Source organism: Chaetodon auriga, chromosome 11 (assembly GCF_051107435.1).
Source record: "Chaetodon auriga isolate fChaAug3 chromosome 11, fChaAug3.hap1, whole genome shotgun sequence".
Taxonomy (NCBI): Eukaryota; Metazoa; Chordata; class Actinopteri; order Chaetodontiformes; family Chaetodontidae; genus Chaetodon; species Chaetodon auriga.
The window spans coordinates 23,936,799-23,958,211 of record NC_135084.1 but is presented as its reverse complement, the minus strand read 5'-3'; the positions used below and the strand labels follow the sequence as shown (position 1 = coordinate 23,958,211).

Below are 21,413 nucleotides of genomic sequence, written 5' to 3'. Positions count from 1 at the left end.
AGTGGTGGTCTGACAACTACATGAGAGCCCTTTTTGAGCCATGTTTGTGGTGACTTATTTTTAACCTGAAAACTGAGATGACACGAAAGGTGAAGTTTCTGCAGAAACATACAAGGCCAATCTTCATTGTGGCGACCGGGTGGCCAGTAGAGGGCTGTTTGTAGAAAAAAAGATGTGTAGTGGCTTTATGGTGCCTCTTTAGAAATTTCTATTTTTGACTCTATTTTAGGGCTCTATTCAAAACAAGGGAGCTTCCCTGTTTATATGCAAATTTCAATGAATGATAGTGTCTTTAAGCTGAGGGCTGTTAGCGTCAAACTGTCCTGTAGTGTTGCTTCGTGTCATCACTGCCAAGATTTCCATGTTTGTTGTAAAGAGAAATGGTTCCTTTTGAATTGCAATAAAAGCTATGAAGTAAAAAAGAGAAAGACTCAACATTTTGATGATTGTCCTCCTCATGAAAGCTACTTTAGTATCAAGACTTTAGTATTTTTCTTTGCATCCTGCCGCTGCTTCTCATTTACGTTCTTGTTATTATCTGGAAGCTGCTGCTAACCTGGACTTCACTGCCTGTGAATGGAGAGTCTCTAAAGAAGGCCTGAAATATCTGCTATTTTGGCTTAATTTCTGTTTTACCTCGATGTTCATGAAACTCTCGAAATCTTTGGACTTGGATTTTTGTGTATTCTTTGAGTTCTGCTCGTCACACTTGCAGTGAAACACTGGTTTGTTTGTTGTCTGTCCAATCAGAGGCCTGCCTGGCCTCTGATTGGCTGAAGCTGGACCTGCAGACTCAACACAGAGTGGAACAAAAACTGGAAATTTCTCTACTCATTTTTGGGCTTTGACAAAATAAAACAAATATTCAATCTTTTTTTTTCCATTAAAATTCTCCAGAAAGATTCTCAAAATGATCAAATACAAGTTTGGCCTGTAACAATAACTGTTTTTTTTTGTTTTTGTTTTTGTTTTTGTTTTCAGATAAAAAGCTGTAAACAGATATGACCTTTTATTTATCACAAATGTCACAGAGTCATAGCTCAGTCAAATGTAAACACACACACACACACACACACACACACACACACACACTCTCTCTCTCTCTCTCTCTCTCTCTCTCTCTCTCTCTCGCACACCTTGTTACAATCAGGTGAATCAGGAATATCTAAGAGGTGAGCCTTTTGATGTCACTTCGCACATTGTACATCTGTAATAACGCATGTGACAGATTAGGATAATTTGAGTCTTTACGTGAGTTTCTACCATTTCGTACTCAGAATCAACTCCCTGTTTAGAGATTTAACTTCAGATTAATGGTGAAAAACATGATGATCATCCAGCAGGGGGAGCTATTTCTTCACAATGAACTGCAGGTTAATCATTAATTCATACAGTCTCATTACTTATGTCTGCATTGATGTTCACTGAAACATGAAATTAGAATGAAGAGGATTAAATGTTAAATTCTGGGTGATGAAGGACATCATCAGACCTGAAGGGGACGAGGAGGAACATGAAATTGAGAACAGGAGGAGAATAGGGAGGAGAGGGAGAAGAAAAGAGGAGGACAATGTGGAGAAAGAACAATAAAAACAGGAGGATGAAGATGAAGAGGAGCTGCATTTCCCTTCAGTCTGTCAGACACTAAGTAGTTTTGTGGAGGTTCAGATTCTCTGCAGCTCAGACTTAGTGTTTGAATCATCGACTCTGATCCTCCTCCTCTCAGACAGGAGGAGGAGGAGGAGGCGGAGGAGGACGATGTACTGCTGCTGCTGCTGCTCTTCAGCTTCACAATGAGAAGAAACAAACCAGAAGTCAAAAAGGATCCACTGTTACTGTGCACTTATCACCTGCTTCAGGTGTTTGATGCAGAATTGAAACGCGTGAAGCTTCAGGTTCAACGCTGAGATCTGGTGAGTTTTTAATGTTGATGTGAGGCGTTAAATCACAGCTGCTTCTGAGTCACTTCAGTCGTCGAAAACTGTCAGAGATCAAACAGATTAGCTCAAAGGAAAATGTATATTTTCAACATTCAATGGTTCACTAGAACATGTACAATAATGGAGTGTGAGAGAGGCTGAGCAGGTCATTGAAACAGAAATGACGCTCACGTTGTTGTTGATTATTGACACATTTTTTATTTCATTCATGCACTGAAGCCGTCAAGGTTTCTCTCAGAAGATGGAAACCGGAAGCTGATGAGACAGAAAGACTTTTGTTTCAGAGGGAAGAAGCTTCCGCTTTTCAACAAATGGACGATGAAACAGCTTCCATTTTTAACAGAAGATGGAGTTCGGAAGCAGTCAGATTTTTTTTTTTTTAACTACAACAAGATGAAGTTTGGCAGCAGCACTGCATGTTTTTATTAACAGAAAACACAAACAGAAAGTTTGGAAGCAGCTTCAGCTTTTTAACAAACAGACAAAGTTTGGAGGTAGTCAAAATTCAAGACAAGTGTGAAGTTTGGAAAACAGCAGTGTTTGTAAGAAAAGTAATATGAAGTTTGGAAGCAGTTTGTGTTTTTAAAGAAAAGTAATATGAAGTTTGGAAGCAGTCTTTGCATCCTGAACGTTGGCGGTCGCAGGTTTTCCTTCTCGGCGGAGTTGATGAAGCACCTTCCTCTCAGCAGACTCAGCCGGCTGCATCGCTGCGTGTCGGAGAGCGAGCTGCTGGAGCTCTGCGACGACTACGACCGTGACAGAAATGAGTTTTTCTTTGACCGGCACTCGGAGGCCTTCAGCTTCATCATGCTGTATGTGCAGCATGGGAAGCTGCGTTTCGTGCCGCACATGTGCGAGCTATCCTTCTATAATGAGATGCTGTATTGGGGCCTGGAGAGCGCTGACCTGCAGCCATGCTGCCAGCGACGCCTTGATGACCGCATGTCCGACTGCTTCGTCCACTTCTTCCCTGAGGAGGAACCACGGGGTCCCGAGGAGCCACAGAGCCCCTGGCTGGAGAGGATGAGGAGGACGTTTGAGGAGCCCACGTCCTCACTGGCAGCACAGATCCTCGCCTCGGTGTCAGTGTTGTTCGTGGTCATCTCAATGGTGATGCTGTGTGCCAGCACCTTACCGGACTGGAAGACTGCAGAGACCCTGGACCAGCACAGGTAGGACAGGAGGGCATAGACTGTTTCTGAGTCTGATTGGACCATCTTGTTCATGTAGAATGCCATTGGTCCATGTTGTGACTCTCTCTTTCTGACTGGCCCTCTCTCTCCCCCTTGCAGGATAATCGAGGCCGTGTGTATTGGTTGGTTCACAGCAGAGTGTATTGTCCGTTTCCTTGTGTCTCGGGATAAATGTGAGTTTGTCCGTCGTCCTCTGAACATCATCGACCTGCTGGCCATCACACCGTACTACGTCTCTGTTACCGTGACCATCCTGACGGGGGAGAACTCTCAGCTCCAGCGGGCCGGCGTCACGCTGCGTGTCCTACGTATTATGCGGATCTTCTGGGTGATCAAACTAGCACGTCACTTCCTGGGCCTGCAGACGCTCGGCCTGACGCTACGACGTTGCTATCGCGAGATGATGATGCTGCTGGTTTTCATCTGTGTGGCCATGGCAATCTTCAGTGCACTGGCCCAGCTGCTGGAGCACGGCCTGGATCTGGAGGCAGGAAACCAGGACTACGCCAGCATCCCCGCCGCCTGCTGGTGGGTCATCATCTCCATGACAACAGTGGGATATGGGGACATGTACCCGGTGACGGTGGCAGGTCGTGTGCTGGGCGGCCTCTGCGTGGTGAGTGGCATTGTGCTGCTGGCGCTGCCCATCACTTTCATCTATCACAGTTTCGTCCAGTGCTACCATGAGCTCAAGGTGCGCTCCACCCGCTGCATCCATAGCCTGTCTGCCGAGTTCATCAACTGACCAATGACCAACACTATCGAGTTCATCAACTGGCCAATGGTCAATGCTATCGAGTACGCCAACTGGCCAATAACCAACACTATCAAGTTTGTCGATTCACCAATGCTGCTGAGGTGGATGCCACAACACAACATTTATCAGCACTGCCAACGCCACCAAGGCAGGAAATACTACAGATGTCAATGTCAAACATTACAAACTGAAACTCCAGGTCCTACGAAAACACTTCACATTTTTACTAAAATGAGTCACACCTGAGGAGCTGCCTCACTTGTTCAGTTAAGGTTTTTTAGGAGTTGAAGGTTTGTTTTATGTTTTTCACCTACATTTTGTCCAACAGTTGGTAACGTTTAACGTCCATACTTTCTTAACAACCTCTTCTGAAGTGACATGATTGTATAATCTGACAGTTCTTGGTGAAGAGAAAATATGGTCTTCACTTAGTGAGTTTTCACTCATTCATGTGAGTTTTAAAAAGAGATTCTCGCACAGCTGTGTCTGAGAGATCCTTTGAAACTCATGTAAATGTTCATTTATTTGTTGGAGCGTTATCATCCATCTTTGTTGAATTGTCTGCAATTGAGAAAAAGAAGTAACATGACCTGAAACTGATTTGAAAGCAGATAAACCGAACACTGTGAACAAGAAACAAGTTTTCCCATCAAATTACATCTGTTGAGGCATATTTCAGTTTCTTTGTATCCGTAAATCAGAGAGCTGCAAAATGACGCATTAGCACTATTCGTTCTCCAGATTGTGCAGCACAGACAAGCTGTTTGTCAAAGCAGATGAGAAGAGCAAATAATAATAATAATAATAATAATTTAAGTAAAAAAAGGTTTTTGGAACAACAAGCTGGACTGAATTGGACCAATCGGGTGACAGTCATGCAGGTGTTAATAGATATGTTAATACATGTTTTAATAGATGTTCTGATTGATGTATTAGATGTGATGTGGCACCTCCACTCATAACCCTTTATCACCCTCGTAGAACGGGTTCTGTTGTGGTTGTGGTGGCTTGTTTTTAGGATAAAAATGAATATCTGTATTAACAGAACAAAGTTCGTAGGCGATCTTTATGCTAGTGTACTTCTGTTGTGCGTTGTGAAATGCCCTCCGTTTACGACACATCCTGGATTAAAGTGGTTCTGCTCAAAACTAGCAGAAACATGGGCCGTTTAGCGAGATGGCACCAGCACCAGCAGCAGAAACACTACTGAGAATGTGCAGTGGGACACAAGCTTGATGCACTCACTGACAGCAGTGTTCATTCCAGTTACTGGACGACATTTGGAGTCCTGTGTCCAGCTCTTTTGATGGACCCATGGTTACTTTCTAGCAGTTGTGATCCATTTGGCTTGAAGATGATGGTTTTCAAAGTAAAATAGTTCAGTGCGATAATTAAAGCGGTATTTAGATTTCAACGTTAAGTATTCAGTAGGGATTAGATTTTGCAATCAGATAGTCAGTTGATTATAAGACTCTAATCCTTCTTTGCTTCCCTAAAAGAAGACAAACTTCCCTTTAATTGTCAATAAATGACACTGATGCCTCCTGGATCTTTTCGGTTTCTTTGAAAAAAAAAAATTCTTAGTAAAGTCCTGTAAAATAAAGTGACGCTACTATTTTTTCTCTTTTCAGTTTTCAAAGTTGTATATGCATGTGAAAACTTGCAGATCAGATAGTTATGAACTTTTCTCTGGATCTTTGTGATCTCCCCTGGACACAGGAAACAGTAACATCTGCAGATCCTCTCCCTGTTCCTGAGAGGACGAACTCTTTGTATGTCATTGTGTCCTGTAGCGGCCCCCTCAGGGTTTATCTGTAATGAAGTCATATGGGACCCTCCTCACACCTTTCTAGACTGTCAGGGGTTAAATCAGCAGTCTGTGGTGTAACTGGATCTGTTGGGACTCTATGGACACCATCCACTGTTTCCACAGCAACGACAGACTCAGAGACAGGAAGTTGAAGTGTTGGAAACATTTGGTTTTGAATGTCAGAATGGTGGAGCTGCTGAAGTGTGAATCATCTCACTGAAGACTCTTCTTCTTCTTCTTCCTCTTCTTCTTCTTCCTTGGTGTAAAATACTGCAGGGTTTAAACCAAAGCACAACTACACGTACTATCCCTTTAACCTTGAGCCAATCACACTTCTTTCTGTAATGTAATTAAAATGAAATTTACAGTAAAAGAAAACATAAAATACTGTGATAGGCAAGTGTATAGTAGAGATAAAATGAATGAACTGTAATGTAGGAGGGTTATGTACAGGTGAGACCAGGATTTTAGAAACGTGGTGCACTAATAAATATATAGTCTGTGATGGTTATACAGCTTGTAAATAAATATACAGTATTAGCATTGCCAATAGCTCTCTGGACATGTTTGTGAATTTCATGTATTCCTCCAAATCACCCAAGTTGTACGCATCAGTCTACGTTACTTCATTGTCAACCCTGAGCTTCTGTTTCGGGAATGTCTGTAGGGTACTCCTCGGTGCAATGGCATCGATGCATTTGCTGATATAGCCAATAACCCCTCCCTGTATGTGCCAAATTTTTTGTCTGGAAACGCATACCACTCTGTGGCAATGCAGCGACGTAGGGCCAATTCTGATCAGTCGACCCAGCACCAAAGGTCCATGTCATCAGCCTGTCCCTTTTGAATTTCTACCTATGGACAGGCAGAGGCAGACCTGACAGGTGATCTGATCTGCCAAAAGGAAGGTGAGCAATGGCCTGATATCCATTCCATTAAGGAATGCAAGAATGGTTCCGTGTGCTACCACCACACAGAGGACAGCTGATGTGTTGTTGATATCTCGGCAGGACTTTCCACAGGTCGTGTTGTTAAAGTTCCTGGCCATAATAAAAGCAGCCTCTGGCCATGAGGTCTCAGTCCAGTCAATAACTCCATACAGCTCATCCAGAGCTTGGTAGGTGTGATGGAATATACCCACTGTGACAACAACTGACGTGAGCACCCTTGGGAAATAGTAAGGATGGCATCTGATCATAAGGTGCTCCAGGGTTAGGGGAACAGCACATTGAAATGTTCTCCACATCTGAGCACTACTGGTTGTTGATCATGAAGCAGATGCCTCCACCATGCTCTTCCCTAGTTCTATTGTCCGGTCCTAGTGGTAAATGGAGAGTCCCTCTGGAAAAAAAAAGGGTTTAGTCCTGGACTGAGGGGTCAAAACAAGTATCCTGGAGAAACCATAGTCCTTCTTTTAGCCTTTTCATGGGTATTCCCCTACGGTTTGTTGACCATGGTGTAAAGTGTTGCCCACCAATGTTCTAAGAAGATGTCGTTCTCTATCATATCGAATGATAGGACTAGCTTGGGAGGTGTGCATGTTGCGAAAAAGAGAAATGCAAATAAACCAAGACTGAAACTGTTCACCTTAAACACCAAACGCAAGAATAGTAATTTAGTGTCTGCAGTCCAATGCAGTGAGGAATGCACAGACTTGTATATCAAGAAACGAAACAACCCTTAAACAAATGCATGATTCAACACAGGAGAGCCAGCTCCTCAGGTCAAGACCCAGCAGTTCACCTCAACCAGAAAGGTAAGGGACACTCATTGGAAGACAAGAACAGACATGTTTTGGACAAAGGATAGGAGCAGTTTGTGTACTGTTACAGGAGTAATCTGTGTATTGTTACTGTAGTAGTTTGCGTACTTGTAAGGTGTTACCAATGTTAAACAGCTGGTATAATTTGCTCCTCCACCCCCCTCCAATTATATTATCTTCGCAACTTATACCACTGTTCAAAACGATGTTCCATGCCAACCGCTACTGAGGGCTCTGTTGAAGTTGCGACCCTTAAAATATTTGTAGTGTGTGAAGTTCGAAGTTTTTTTAACCTCCATTCAGGCAGTTCTCGGACGCCCTTCAAACAAGGGTCCGTCTGTGCTACTCGGGCGTCATCACGCAGTGCAGTGTCGTCATCAGGAGGCGCGGAGCAGTTGCTTCGCGGTGTGTTGTGAGTAACGCGTTGAAATATCGTTGGTTCCAGTTGTGTTATCTGACTCAGAGATGTACTACAAACTGAACGGAGTGACTCAGCGGCTCACCGGAGCTCCCGCCACCGCTTATAGCCCGCAGGTGAGACTCGAACACCGCGTGACCTTGGTAGCACCTGGAGGAAAGCTGCTAACGCTAACCAGGAACAGTAAGACTACTACCGTGACCAGTTATCGAACAGCCTATCAATAAATCGGTTAAAAGCGGTTTAAATGTGATCTGCGGACGGATGGGTCTGTCTTTATTTTCCTGATAACCTCTCTAATCCGTTCACTGATCGATCGCCTCTTATTAAATCAAAATAAAGTGTCAGGTTAACAGCCTGCAGAGTTTCTGTTGAATATTTTAACATTTATGTTCATGAATGACATCAGGGCTGAAGATAATTTTATCATCAATCAATCATCTGATCATATTCCCATGTAATCCTCTAATCAGTCGGTCTTCAAATACCCATTACATCCAGTTAGAGCAACAATTAACCTTGATTTCCTGATCAATCAGAGGTCGACTGGTCGTGGGCTTTTAAAGGTCAATATAATAATGATGGCTGATATCAAGAAGAAGCTGATTGATTGGTCAGTGTCTGATTCAGGTGTTTTGTGTGAGTCTAAAACGAGAGCCAGATACTTGGACATAAAACAGAGAAACTGTAATCACAGTTAATCATACCCTCAAATCTACGCCTACATGATTGACTGAAGCAGAAGGAGCCATCTGATTGGCTACAGATCATTCCCTGTTGAAAAATGCATTTGTGAATGGAGCCATGTCTCAAAAACCCACACAAACAGTGTAGTTCAGATATGATGGCAGTTTGTAAAAGCAGCTTTGACAGTCTGTGTTTACATGTAACAACATCCAGATGTTTTTGATGAAAATTTTAAATACTTAAAACACATATAAAGGAGAGAAAAGAAATCATAAAGAATCATTTTCATGTACATCAGAAACATGTTTATGACGCTTTGGTCTAAAGGTGCACACCAAACCGTGCACCACACATGTTCTCCAACCTTTTGCCACCTGTCTCAGAAAAATCCAGGTAAAACCTGCTCCACCTGTCTCATTCCTCTTGTTTCTCTCTCTCCACCTGTCTGTCTCCGCAGGGTCTGCGTCCAGGAGTCCCACCTGTCAGTCCTCCCGTCACGTTTGCAACTCCAACCAAATTGGCGTCTGAAGCAGGAAGTCACGTGGAGTACCTGGGAGCCAATCGTGTCCCTGACCTGCAGAAGGTCTTCCAGGTAACTCTGTGATGCCATCAGCAGCAGCTCTCAGGTGGGGATGGGGACACCTGAAGCTTAAGTCCTGGTGTCATGGCTGACAGCCAGCAGTAATGATTATTTCTGGTGGTGTGCCTTGAAATTTGTCTTAATCAGTCAGAGTGTGTCAGTTTGTCAAGTGTGTGGAAGTTTCTCACTGGGGGAATGTGCAATATCGTGCAAAATTCTTGGTATATTTGAGTGATATTGTACTTTGATTTATGAGAGCTACGTCAGTGTTTCCTCACGATGCCCAAGGTGATAAAGGCGACTCTAACTGAGCAGGTACCAGCTTTCAGTCCTGGAAAAGGTACCATGGGTACAGTGTTCCTTCAATATCTTGGTCATTGGTGGGTTACAGAGGTTCTTCAGGATGATTAAGGAGTCACTGAGGGAATTGGTCCTTTACAATGTTTCAGACTCAGACTCTCAGAGGTTCCAAAAGGCGTTGTGGAGTTTGGAGAGGTCAGTGAAGAGATCCTGTAGGTGGTGGATCAAATATGTTGAGTGGTTTTTGATGGGGTTACAGTGATCGTGGGTCATTGGTCCCTGAGGTTCCAGTGGTATTTGAAGGGGTTTAAGGGGTTGGTTTGCCTTGGATCATGTGACCTTTATGATGATGTTATAAGCCCGCCCCTCACAGGTAACCTATGTCTCTCTGTCAGATGTCAGATGGCATCCCCGTCCACCTGAAGAGGGGCGTAATAGACAAGCTGCTGTACCGGACCACCATGGGTCTGACAGTGGGGGGTACGCTCTACTGCCTGGTGGCACTCTACATCGCCGCCCAGCCCGGCAACAAGTGATGCTGCACAGCTGCTGTGCTCTGATTGGAGGAGAGATATGTGAGAGATGTTCAGTGTGGCGGATGGACGAGGAGGCGTTCAGGGATGGTTGAACATTAACCGAGCTCTGCAGAAAACTAACACTTTGTACAGAAAACATTATTTAGAGTGAAGAATAAAGAATAAAGTCTATTTTGTTTTTAAAAGTATCACTGTCTGTTTTTTATTTGTTTTAATGAAATATCTTAAATATACTACCTGTTAGATTTATATGTAAATTTCTTTGTGGAAAGCTCAGAGACATCAGCTGCTACCAGATCAGTTGTTTGTTCCTCCTCTGATGTGAGTTGATCCTGTTTTTATGAGTCCTGATCCTCCGTGTCATATTGTTGGATTCAGTAGGATTATTGAGGATTATCTGTTCTCTCAGCACTTGTATAACACCATCAACAGACCTCAGATGAGCTTCACCTGAACTACAGTCACTTTACATTCATGCTTTTGTAATGAATTAAACAAACAAGACACTTTGTAATTTTGTCTTTTAGCAGTGAACAAAAAGGACAAGTTGGACAAATGTTTGAAAATAAAATGTTTGTGAGGATTCAGTGTTTTCAGAGTGTTTGAAGGCTGTGAGATAAAAGGTTTTTTAGACCAGAGTGAATCAAAGCAGATCGTTCTCCTGTTTTTGGACTAGATTCAGCCTTGATGATTTGACGGTTTTCTTCACTGCGCTTGATTAAAGTTTGCAGACTCGTTCAGGAGCTGGACAGTTTGTGTCTGATCAGTTAATAAGTTCCTCACCACTCAGCCTGCTGCTCGTCCTGAACACCTCTACAGGTGGATTTATATCTATCACAGCTGAAGCAAATTCATTGTTGTTATTAAGTTCCCAAAAGCTTCTCACCACCCACCACAGCATCAGTTAGTCATCAGAAGCTTTCCACACTGAGCTGTACCAACAAGTGTCCAGGCCTAAGAGAAGGAGCACAAACATCTGAGGGATCCACTTAAAGCTTGTGGATCATAACTGGACCTTTGTGAAAACAGCCATGAGATCCAGGAGGAACAACACTGCAGGTGGTGAAGGAACGAAGAACGAACACAACATCCCTGTGTTTCAAACACACGCGACAACACCGGCGACTCTACGGGCTGTCGTTTCACTGCCAGGAGCGCTAATGAACGAGGAGGCGTCACAGGGTAAACACCTGGGACTCCCCACGGGTCACTTAGAAGCTTCTGGATGAGAGGAGAAGAATCCATCTGCCTTTCATTCAGCCTCCCTGGATGTCAAGTTTATTTCGGTTAAAGTTAGTTAAGTTCGTCTTTTCGTCGTTATAGGATTATTTCAAGCAAGTGCTTTGAATTAGCAGTAGGCTAGCCACTAGCATGTGGACCTTTGACTGGACCCTGACTCTGATGTTCACCTCTGTGGTGATCAGGGTTACTGACCGGCCTGCAGTTCATGTGTAGCTGCTCTCTCACGTACCACAGGTGCCATCTTGTGATCGTTTGGTGTCTGTGGTGTAGTCACTGCCAGTTCATTTGTTTGTTATGGAAGCTCTGCAATATGTTTGCTGCTCAAAACGAACACACACATTTGTACCTTAGTGCTGCTCTGTTTTCTTGTTTTGGGCCAAATGTCCTCACAAAGACAGCAGTACATGCACACGCACGCTGTCAGCTCAGACTGATGAATAGGATGATCCAAATATTGTGTAACATGTCATATTGCTGGCCCTGTTGCCATGGAGACGGTGACGGGATACTGGAGGCGAGGCGTCACGGTAACAGATCGCATCACATCACACACACAGTGTACAAACACACAGCTGATGAGCTACACACACTCTCAGCAGGAAGTGTAATAACTGAGCTTCATCGTTTTGTTGAGCTGAGTCTCTGTCTGCTCCGTCTGTGACAGCGAGGGTCGACTCACATCAACACACACCACGTTTGAGTAAATGTTAATGTATTCACGGCCGTGATCGAGTCGTGTTTTGGAAGAAGGTTGATGATCGCTGATGTTTTCTCAGAACTGAAGGTGCGAAAGAATAAAGAATCATTCATTCATGTTCAGCGTGGTCTTTGTCGTCAGCTGACCCTCACTCAGCAGTCTCTTCTCTCTGATTGGCTGGACCCTGGAGAGTTACGCCAATCCACAGGTCAAAGTTCAGTCAGATGAAACGGTGAGGGAGACGGTCAGCTCGCGACAGGAAGCGAATAAACGTCGTTTCAAGTAGTGGAAAAAATGAATGATGAGGTGTGACGACGCCTTCAGACGCCGCGTCCATGAACGTGTCTCTAAACATCCTGTTTGTTTTTGTTCTTTTAACAAACTGCACCCGATGACCCAGAATCCTCTCTTTTCCATCACCATGGTGACAGAGAACATGAGGTCACCGTCTCCATGGTAACGGCAGGATTTGGGCTGCAGAGACTAAATGGGATTTTGATTCAGTTTCACAGTTTGTGAGGCCAAACACAGAGTCGTGCACTGTTGGCTGCAAAGAAGTTCACAATGGAGACAGTACGAACGTCCATCCTTTAAAAAGTTCCACTGAGGTTCGATTCTGAGGAAAAACATCGACGGTTTGTTTCTCTGATGCTGTTAAGAGCAGCGGTGTGACCTCAACAAGCTCCTCACATCATTAACATACAGGCATGGTAACAACAGAGAAAGACATTTCACACAGCATGGTCAGAATATTGTACGAAGAGCTCACTACATTTCCTCTTGGTTCTTCAAAATAAAAGCTGCATGCCACTTCACCAGTGGACAGCTTTTAATGTGAACTACCAAACCCTTTTATCAAAGTGTTCCATGAGCTGCACCTCAACCAGCCACAGTAAAACAAACAAGATAGCAACTTAAACAGAAAGTAAAATCAGTGCCGTGATATTGCCACATTTCTATCAGTGAAGGATCTGAGTACTTTTCCCACTGTTGAAAATAAAACTGATATCAGGAATAAAGGAAAGACACAATACGTTGTTTTGAAAAGCCGTTTTTGTTATATCTTTCTGTAAATTACCGACCAGCTCATTAACCTTTCGGTCACTTTGTTCTGTGCCGAATAATTACCGTCAATGTGCCGTTATTAACCGTGGATTATACCAGATCAAATCAGATTACATTAGATCAGTTCGTCTGCTCTCCAGCAGGGGGCGGTAGCCTGTAAACTGGTCTGTCTAGAAGAAAAAGGGGGAGGAGGGGGAGGAGGAGGAGGAGAAACAGAAGAAGAAGAAGAAGAAGAAGAAGAAGAAGAAGAAGAAGAAGAAGAAGAACAACTCTGTTTTGTTTTTGGCGGAAACGGCAGCAGCTGAAGTCCGTCGTCAGCAGGGTGTGTTTGTGCTAGTTTGATAAAGTGTCGGAGGAAACCTAAAGTGTTTCTAAAGACTGATCCGAGGTAAGACGCACTGTTTAACTCTTTGATACCCTGTTACAGTTAACTTCTCTGTTTATATACACACACTTTACGCTGTTAGTTTACGCTTAGCGTTAGCATTAGCTCTTAGCTCTGAACAAACAAACTCTTCAAGAACTCACGGCTCCTCATTCTCAGTAAATAACGGCACATTGACGGTTATTATTCGGCTCAGTACAAACTGACCGGAAGGTTCGTGTGCTGCTCGGTAACTTACAGAAAGTTATAACCAAAACGGCTTTTCAGAACAACAGAAAAGCGGGTATATCCGGAGTTTTCGACGGATTCGCTTCTGTTGAGATAACGTTATATCCTGGTGAATTGCCCTTTAACTCAAGTTGAGGAGCCGTTCGGCTGTGTAGGAGGGAACTAGGCGTTAGCTGCTGTCAGTGGTGTATGAACCACCTAACACTCAGTGTTGTGTTAACTTGCTAAGAGTCAGTGGTGTGTGAACTTGTTAAGAGTCAGTGTTGTGTGAACATGCTAACAGTCAGTGTTATGTGAAGCTGCTAACAGTCAGTGCTGTAAGAAGCTGCTAACAGTCAGAGTTGTATGAACTTGCTAACAGTCAGTGTTGTGTGAACATGCTAGCATGCTAACAGTCAGTGTTGTGTGAAGCTGCTAGCAGTCAGTGCTGTATGAAGCTGCTAACAGTCAGTGTTGTATGAACTTGCTAACAGTCGGTGTTGTGTGTACATGCTAACATGCAAACAGTCAGTGTTGTGTGAACATACTAACATGCTAACAGTCAGTGTTGTGTGAAGCTGCTGTCAGTGTTGTATGAACTTGCTAACAGTAACAGGATCCACCCTTTTACTCAGTGTAAAATCACACACTTTGTTTTGGTGAAGATTAGATTAATGAAGTTAAACAAAGTTACATATTTTCCTCAGTCGCTTTGGTACATTTCTCAGGTCAGAATACTTGTTCAATCTTCACATCATCTTGTCACTTGTGCACACCACAAAAGCAGTTTCCCATTTCTTTGAACGAATTCTAAATGCTTTGGTACATCCATGCAAATGATTTTGTACAATTGTCTGCTGTGTCCTACATTATCAATTGCTTATGTCATGTTGATCAAAATGTATCATAATGGGTCTCTGTTGAATAGTCTCACCCCCCACAACAGTTAGGTATTAGTTCATTGCATGAACTAATACCTAACTGCATTGCATGTTCACTTACATGCAAAATGGTTGAACAAGTGATCATAATTTGCCCTAACCCTGAGGAGATTGTTCTATGTTCACATTTCTACACGCAGTGACATGCAGTGCTGTCTTTTCCTTTCTGTATCACAATGACATGATCTGTCAACAAATTACAGTACAAACAGTAAAAGCGTATATGTGAATCCTGTCCGGTCTTGCAATCAATCTCCCACAAGCACTAAGGTGTAACCCACAATTTACAATAATTGTCAAAACTTTAGCCATAGTTTACATCAGAACTAGTGATGGGAATTCCGGCTCTTTTAAGAGTGTCTGTACCCCCCCCCCCCCCCCCCCCCCCCCCCCCCGCTCCTCCCCCTCCTGCTCAGTGCGTACACACAGAAGCCACCACACATCATGTAGTTGACCAATCACGTGCAGCTTGAATGGAAAAAAAGTCGAGATAAAAACAATAAAAAAAACCCAAAGCGGCTCCTACTCCGGCTCCCAGGCAGGAGCCGGCTCCGATCGTTCACTTCAAAGAGCCGGCTCTAAGAGCCGTTTCGTTCACGACCGACACATCATTAATCAGAACTCCAGAGTACACTGTTATATTGACAACACGACTAAGCAATTTGACAGTTTTATCTATACACATTGACACAAGGACATGTCATTCTGATGGCACTGACATGTTCATTGACACAGATATTTACTTTTGAGAAATGAACTAAGGATTTTGAGCAAGTGACTGCCTTTTGCAGGTAATCCATGGTGTTTTGCTATTTGTACGAGTTATTTTGAGAAATGCACTTATTGTTTTGCAAATGTCGAGGATGATTCGAGAAATGTACCAAAGCGACTGAGAAAAACTGTAATAAATGGTTAAAATGCTCTTCAGGACAGACTGCTGAGACATTACTTACAAAAACTCATCATTAATAATCGTATGAAATTGTCACAACAGCCTACATACTACATTATAATCTGTTATAAACCATTAATTACATGTTTATATACTGATTATTATGCATGATGAGTGGGGGGATAAAGCAAAGTGCTACCACATTTGTGTATATATAAAGAGTATGTATGTGTCTAACAGTGCATGTATGTTCAGAATATAACAGTGTATGTGCAGTATATAACAGTATATATGTATAGCATAAAACATTATATAACAGTATATACGTACCGTATAGAACAGAGTATATATGTACAGTTACAGTATACTGTATATGTTCAGTATGTACTGTCATATACTGTATAGAGCAGTATATGACAGTACATATGTACAGTATACAGTAGTATATTTGTACAACGTATAACAGGATATAACTATATATATGTACAGTATATAACAGTTCATATGTACAGTATAGAACAATATCAATATATAGCAGTGTATGTACAAAATTTAACAGTATATATGTAAAGTCTAAAACAGTGTATTTTGCACAGTATATCACAGGGTGTATGTGTACAGTATATAATAGTATACATGTTCAAAATATGACAGTGTGAAACAGTGTCTAACACTATGTATGTACATTTTATATATGTACGTAGCTGTATATATGTACAGTATATAACAGGATATACTGCATGTGCGGTATATAAAAGTGTATAAAAGTATATATTTACCGTATATACAGAGTGTATATGTACAGTATATAACTGCAGTGTGTTGTAACAGATGTACTACTACCGATATGAGAGTGCTGAGGTCAGCTGCTGCTACAAATACTTGATGTTCAGTTACAACATCATCTTCTGGGTGAGTTACTGCTTCCACATACATACCTGTTTACTCGTTTACCAGATCTCATGTTTACACGTTTAGGCCTACCTGCTACCATGTTAAACTGTTATTGTGTCTTTTTTGAGCGATGAGACTGAAAGTTGTTTCCTGTCTGGCAGTCAGGATGTCATGACATCCTGTGAGGTTGAGAAAGCAGGAAATGTGAAATCTTTCTCAGTCTGTGTTCGTCATTTGTCTTTGTGTTCTCGTAAAATGTAGTCAGTCACAGTTCTGTTATATTCCAGAGTCACGTTGAGACAAGCTCAGTCTGAATCACCTGAAGAGGTCTCACTCCTCCTGGTGTATCAAGAAACTTTAGCAGCTGACTTTAGACAAGCTGTCCCAGCATGCATTTCAGATTAAGCAGTGGTGATGGAGCAGATTTTGAGTCAGACTCACAATGTTTATTATTTTCATCCTACAGCTGTTATTATGTCATTTAATTAAGTTTATTATTATTATTGTTATGTATGTTTTTTTTTCAAGTGAGACAGTAATGCTTGTCTGTGTCTGTTGTTGAGTCTGTTGAAATGCTGGTTGGATCTGTAACTGTCTGTGTGTGTGTGTGTGTGTGTGTGTGTGTGTGTGTGTATGTATGTATGTATGTGTGTGTGTGTGTTGCAGCTGGCTGGAGCTGCCTTCATTGCAGTTGGTTTCTGGGCGTGGAGTGAAAAGGTGAATGACCACAGTAAATAAAATAATATCAGTCATTAAATTAATAAAACTGTATTTATCTCTTATTTAGAATAGAAGTTTACACACGTAACTTCAGATCAGATATATTGAAAATTTTGATCGTATCACATTGACATCTAAAAGTAAAAACTCTTGTGCTGAGGCTGACTGTTTACTGGTTTACCTGTCCTGAACTGGTCTGTTGTGTTTTACAGGGGGTCCTGTTGGATCTGACCCAGGTGACCCGGCTCCATGGCTTCGACCCAGTCTGGTTGGTCCTGGTGGTGGGCGGAGTCACCTTCACCCTGGGCTTTGCTGGTTGTGTGGGAGCTTTGAGAGAAAACATCTGTCTGCTCAAGTTTGTACGTTAAAAACATCTGTCCATTAAAGTTTGTACGTTGAAATTTTCTGTCGGTTAAAGGTTGTATGTTAAAAACGTCTGTCCATTCAAGGTTGTACATCAAACTGGTACCTTCAACTGTGTTCTTTCCCTCAGTTTTCAGGCGTGATTGGCTTCATCTTCATGCTGGAGCTGACGGCGGCGGTGCTGGCGGTGGTTTTTCAGAGTCAGGTCAGAGAGTGGATCAACGACTTCTTCCTGGCAAACATCAAAGCGTACAGAGACGACATTGATCTGCAGAACCTCATCGATTCTCTGCAGAGGATGGTAACTCAGCGCTGTCTGTGCTTGTGTTGTCAAATTGAGAACTATGATATGGAGCTCAGGAAACCACAGCTACACCTTTAGGATCTTGTTTCATGCTGATTGGTTCAGGGTTGGGTATGATTTGATGTTCTCATCAGTTCACAGTTTCAATTCCAACAAAAAAGAGGTTGAAAAATATCTTAATTCTTTTTTCTAAGCTTTTGACTTTTAGTTTTTCATTAAAATAAGTCAATTTTTAAGTATTTTTAACCAAAAATAAATCACAAAGTAAACATGTACAACAAAAATATTGATTTGTATTGTATTTCTATAAAATAATGGAAAGTGTTAAAAGGAATATAAAAAAACAATGCTGGTCAAGAATCACAAACTTAAATCGTAATCTGAAGTAAATCCACATGAGAGTGACTGTCAAACTGCACCTATTGAACCAAAGGTGAACTGAGTCTGGACCCGTGCTGCACAGTAACTGTACGCCATGTTACGCTGGAGCTGCAGTGACAGCCTGTGGTCGACGGGCAACATTACAAATGAAAACACAACTCGTCAGTGTCTCGAACACACTCGGTGTCCTTAACCGTGTACATTCATAGTACCTGAGATAGAGGCAATAGTAAAACTTTTCTCCTGAAAGTTCAGGTATTTAATTGACTAAACGCCACGTCCATGTTTGCAGCAGCGTCGACAGCTACAGACACTATTTTATTGATGAATTCTTGCAAAATGTCACTGATTTCTTCAGCGCCTCTGGTCCTGTTTGCAAGTATGTGAAGGATCTCGTTCTTTAAACAGAACCACTGCTGCGGAGCTCAGGAGCCGAACGACTGGGATCTGAATGTTTATTTCAGTTGTAACGGGACTCATCGCAGCAGAGAGAAGTGCGGAGTTCCTTTCTCTTGCTGCATCACTGATCCTGCGGTGAGTTGATCTCTGATCAGTACTGATCAATACACCTGTTTACGGACCCTGGTTAGATAACAGTATAATAAGTGTGAGATTGAGGACAGTTTGTCTTTGTTTCAGGACTCGGTGGTGAACACTCAGTGTGGCTACGATGTGAGAAACAGACCAAAGGTGAGGTCACTTCCTATCCTTTGAATCTGACTTCCTGTTGGGGGGGACAGGAACATGTTCTTTAAGCTCCATCAGGAACGTGCTCTTTAATGTTGTTTGCTGTTCCTGCACAGAGGGACTGGAGTGATCACATCTACACTAAAGGTTGCATCATTGCCTTGGAGGACTGGTTACCTGGAAATCTCTACACTGTGGCCATCGTCTTCATCGTCATCTCTCTGTTGCAGGTACAAATACTCTGTCACAGTACTGGTACTGCGACAGTACTGTGTACTCTTACTTCAATGGTACTGAAGTGCTCAAGTTAAAAGAGATCTTCTTAAATTCAAATTTTAAATCTAAAAACTTTTTGGAAACATCATGTTTACTCTGATAAATCTCTGTTTCTGTTTTATGTGTTCTAATAATCAATCGATCAATAATAGTTTCTACTGTTGATGTGTTTGTTTACCTGTGATCAGATGGTGGGGATCTACCTTGCCAGGACTCTTATCTCTGACATTGAGAAGGCCAAATTCAGCTACTGAAGCCACACCCACAGGAGGCGGAGCCTATACATACAGGGGGCGGAGCACAACCTGGCATTACTGGACCAACGTTCTTCCGTCAGCGTGCCTTCTTCTTCTTCTTCTTCTTCTACTCTTTCTGCAGTCACTGCTCTATCTGCCTTCACTTCATGTCATCGGTTCGGTCCTCTTCTGATGATGCTAACAGATAACACGGCGTTCAGCCCCCAAAGCCCTCAAAGAAGATATTTATTCTTCCCGTGTGAACGATGCATCCAGTAATGGTCTGTTTAAAAAGTAAAGCGTGTCTTTCTGGACTTTGGGGCTCTGTGAGGGTGTGACGTGCTGATGATTTGTTTTGTTTGTGTGTGTGTTTTTTGTTTCGTTTGTGTTGTTTTGTTTGTGTGTGTGTTGTTTTGCCGCTGAGAGCTTCGCTGACCCGCCTGCTCAGCACCAGACTGCCTTCACTTTTGCTGCAGTTATGAATGAACACAAACTGTTTCTCGCTGCAACTTCAGGACTCTTTCAATCCTCTCTGAATGTATCGGACCAGTGTGACCTTTGACCTGATGGGCTGTTTACCGTTCAGTGCCTCCTTCATCATCATCATCATCATTTTCAAGCTGAACTCAGGTCTTCTTTTGTTTCTATCAGTCTCTGAACGTCATGTGAATGAATCTACTTATTTTCTTGATTAATCAGTCATTCAGTTTATGAATCATTATAAAGTTTAATGTCTGTTTCTCAGAGTCCTTGTTGACGTCTTCGGGTGTCTTGTTTTGTCCAAAACTCAGATTCAGTTTACTGTGAATACAATGTCTGACACACTGCAGAAACTGACACCAGAGAAGAAGAATTCATATTTTGATAATGGTTCATTGATTGTCAAAATCTCAATTTGGTCTCCTCCTTCATCAATATTACGATTTAAAACAGGAACCTTTGATGGAAAAAAAGGTTTTTACAGTCTGACTCCAGGTGGTCCAATAAGGGAAGGATGTGTTAGTGATGTCATCCAGGTGTTGCACAGCAGGTGAGGTTCAGTGTGTGATCAGAGATCTGAGTTTCATCCTGTTCAAAAAAGTATTTTAGCTCTGATCCGTATCGATCTAATATCTGTCCACAGAGAAATGCTGCGACTTTGTCCCAGAGTTTGACTTTCAGGTTTTTACTGTGGACACAAACGACTAGCCTGTTCGTAGGGGTCTCAAAATATTCATGAATGATATCAAAAATGTTTATTTGTGTTACAGGTTGTATGAAGAAAATTATTATCAGACAGATTTATTTTTTTAAACCTTCAGATATCAGTAGAAATCACCTGTGAGTCACTGGACTCATTTTATTTCATGGCAAAATGAAACGAACAGGAAAACTGGTTTTTAGAAGCGAGGCCTGAGCGCTGTCAGAAACCACAGAAGAAGAATCAGAACATAAACAGAAACGGACTGAAGTGAAATCACTTTAAAACAGACGTCATTAAAAATGCAACTGTTCCTTTTAAAGTGTCTCAGCTTCAGGTCACGCCATCACACGATCATGTGATCACGTGACCAAGACTGAGAACTTGATTGACACTGGATTCATGTTAACAAGCTCTGAATAAATAAAGCTTCTTTTTTTTTTCCAATCAGATCAAACCACAGAAAAATCCCAATTCTTTAAATTTTCTGCTTAAAGTTGAGTTTCTTTCGTGATTTAATAATTTCAGTTTTTGTGTTTGAGTTTGTAAAACAGACAAACTTTATTCTGAAGGGATTGTTTTTTTTTTTATAAAAGTGAATTTTTATGTCTTTTTATATTCAACAAAATAAAAAGTTTGGTCTGAGTTTCTTGTTTCATATTTTTATTTGAAAAAGTTGTTTTTATTCATTTATGGACCAATGAATGTTAAACAGTGTTTTATATTCAGTTCAGACAACACAGAGAAAAAAGTTATACGTCCACCCAGCTTTGATTCAAACAACCTTTATTTAAAAAGTGTATTCATCAGAACAGCAGTATTGATTACAGACTGGATGACGTTTCTAATTTTAGTTTTTGGTTATAAAGTTAAACAAAACGTGTCAGGACAACACCAATAAACCTGATTTCTCTGCTTTTCATAACGATTGATTTCTTTCACCTCTGTGTCATTTCCTGT

General features: G+C 42.0%; 3 protein-coding genes across 5 annotated transcripts; all 3 read left to right on the top strand.

The window, feature by feature from the left end:
* The first annotated feature begins 1,583 nt into the window (after positions 1 to 1,583).
* LOC143327772 (voltage-gated potassium channel regulatory subunit KCNG3-like) lies at positions 1,584 to 6,285 on the top strand. 3 transcript variants are annotated; one of them, XM_076742248.1, is made up of 3 exons: positions 1,584 to 1,913; positions 2,168 to 3,112; positions 3,233 to 6,285. In XM_076742248.1, the coding sequence occupies exons 2-3, from the start codon at positions 2,538 to 2,540 to the stop codon at positions 3,876 to 3,878; spliced, it is 1,221 nt and encodes a 406-aa protein (XP_076598363.1). In that variant the 5' UTR covers positions 1,584 to 1,913; positions 2,168 to 2,537; the 3' UTR covers positions 3,879 to 6,285. The 3 variants fall into 3 exon arrangements, with proteins under 3 accessions (XP_076598363.1, XP_076598362.1, XP_076598365.1); XM_076742247.1 differs by having other exon boundaries at positions 2,160 to 3,112; XM_076742250.1 differs by lacking the exon at positions 1,584 to 1,913 and having other exon boundaries at positions 2,124 to 3,112.
* A 1,532-nt stretch (positions 6,286 to 7,817) lies between these two features.
* On the top strand, positions 7,818 to 10,566 carry LOC143327774 (cytochrome c oxidase subunit 7A2-like, mitochondrial). Its single transcript, XM_076742252.1, has 3 exons — positions 7,818 to 7,996; positions 9,025 to 9,159; positions 9,843 to 10,566. The coding sequence occupies exons 1-3, from the start codon at positions 7,928 to 7,930 to the stop codon at positions 9,981 to 9,983; spliced, it is 345 nt and encodes a 114-aa protein (XP_076598367.1). The 5' UTR covers positions 7,818 to 7,927; the 3' UTR covers positions 9,984 to 10,566.
* Positions 10,567 to 13,242: 2,676 nt separating this feature from the next.
* Positions 13,243 to 21,376, top strand: tspan14 (tetraspanin 14). Its single transcript, XM_076742350.1, has 9 exons — positions 13,243 to 13,375; positions 16,244 to 16,324; positions 16,973 to 17,023; positions 17,239 to 17,385; positions 17,520 to 17,690; positions 18,483 to 18,608; positions 18,714 to 18,764; positions 18,878 to 18,991; positions 19,226 to 21,376. The coding sequence occupies exons 2-9, from the start codon at positions 16,244 to 16,246 to the stop codon at positions 19,289 to 19,291; spliced, it is 807 nt and encodes a 268-aa protein (XP_076598465.1). The 5' UTR covers positions 13,243 to 13,375; the 3' UTR covers positions 19,292 to 21,376.
* The last annotated feature ends 37 nt before the right edge of the window (positions 21,377 to 21,413 follow it).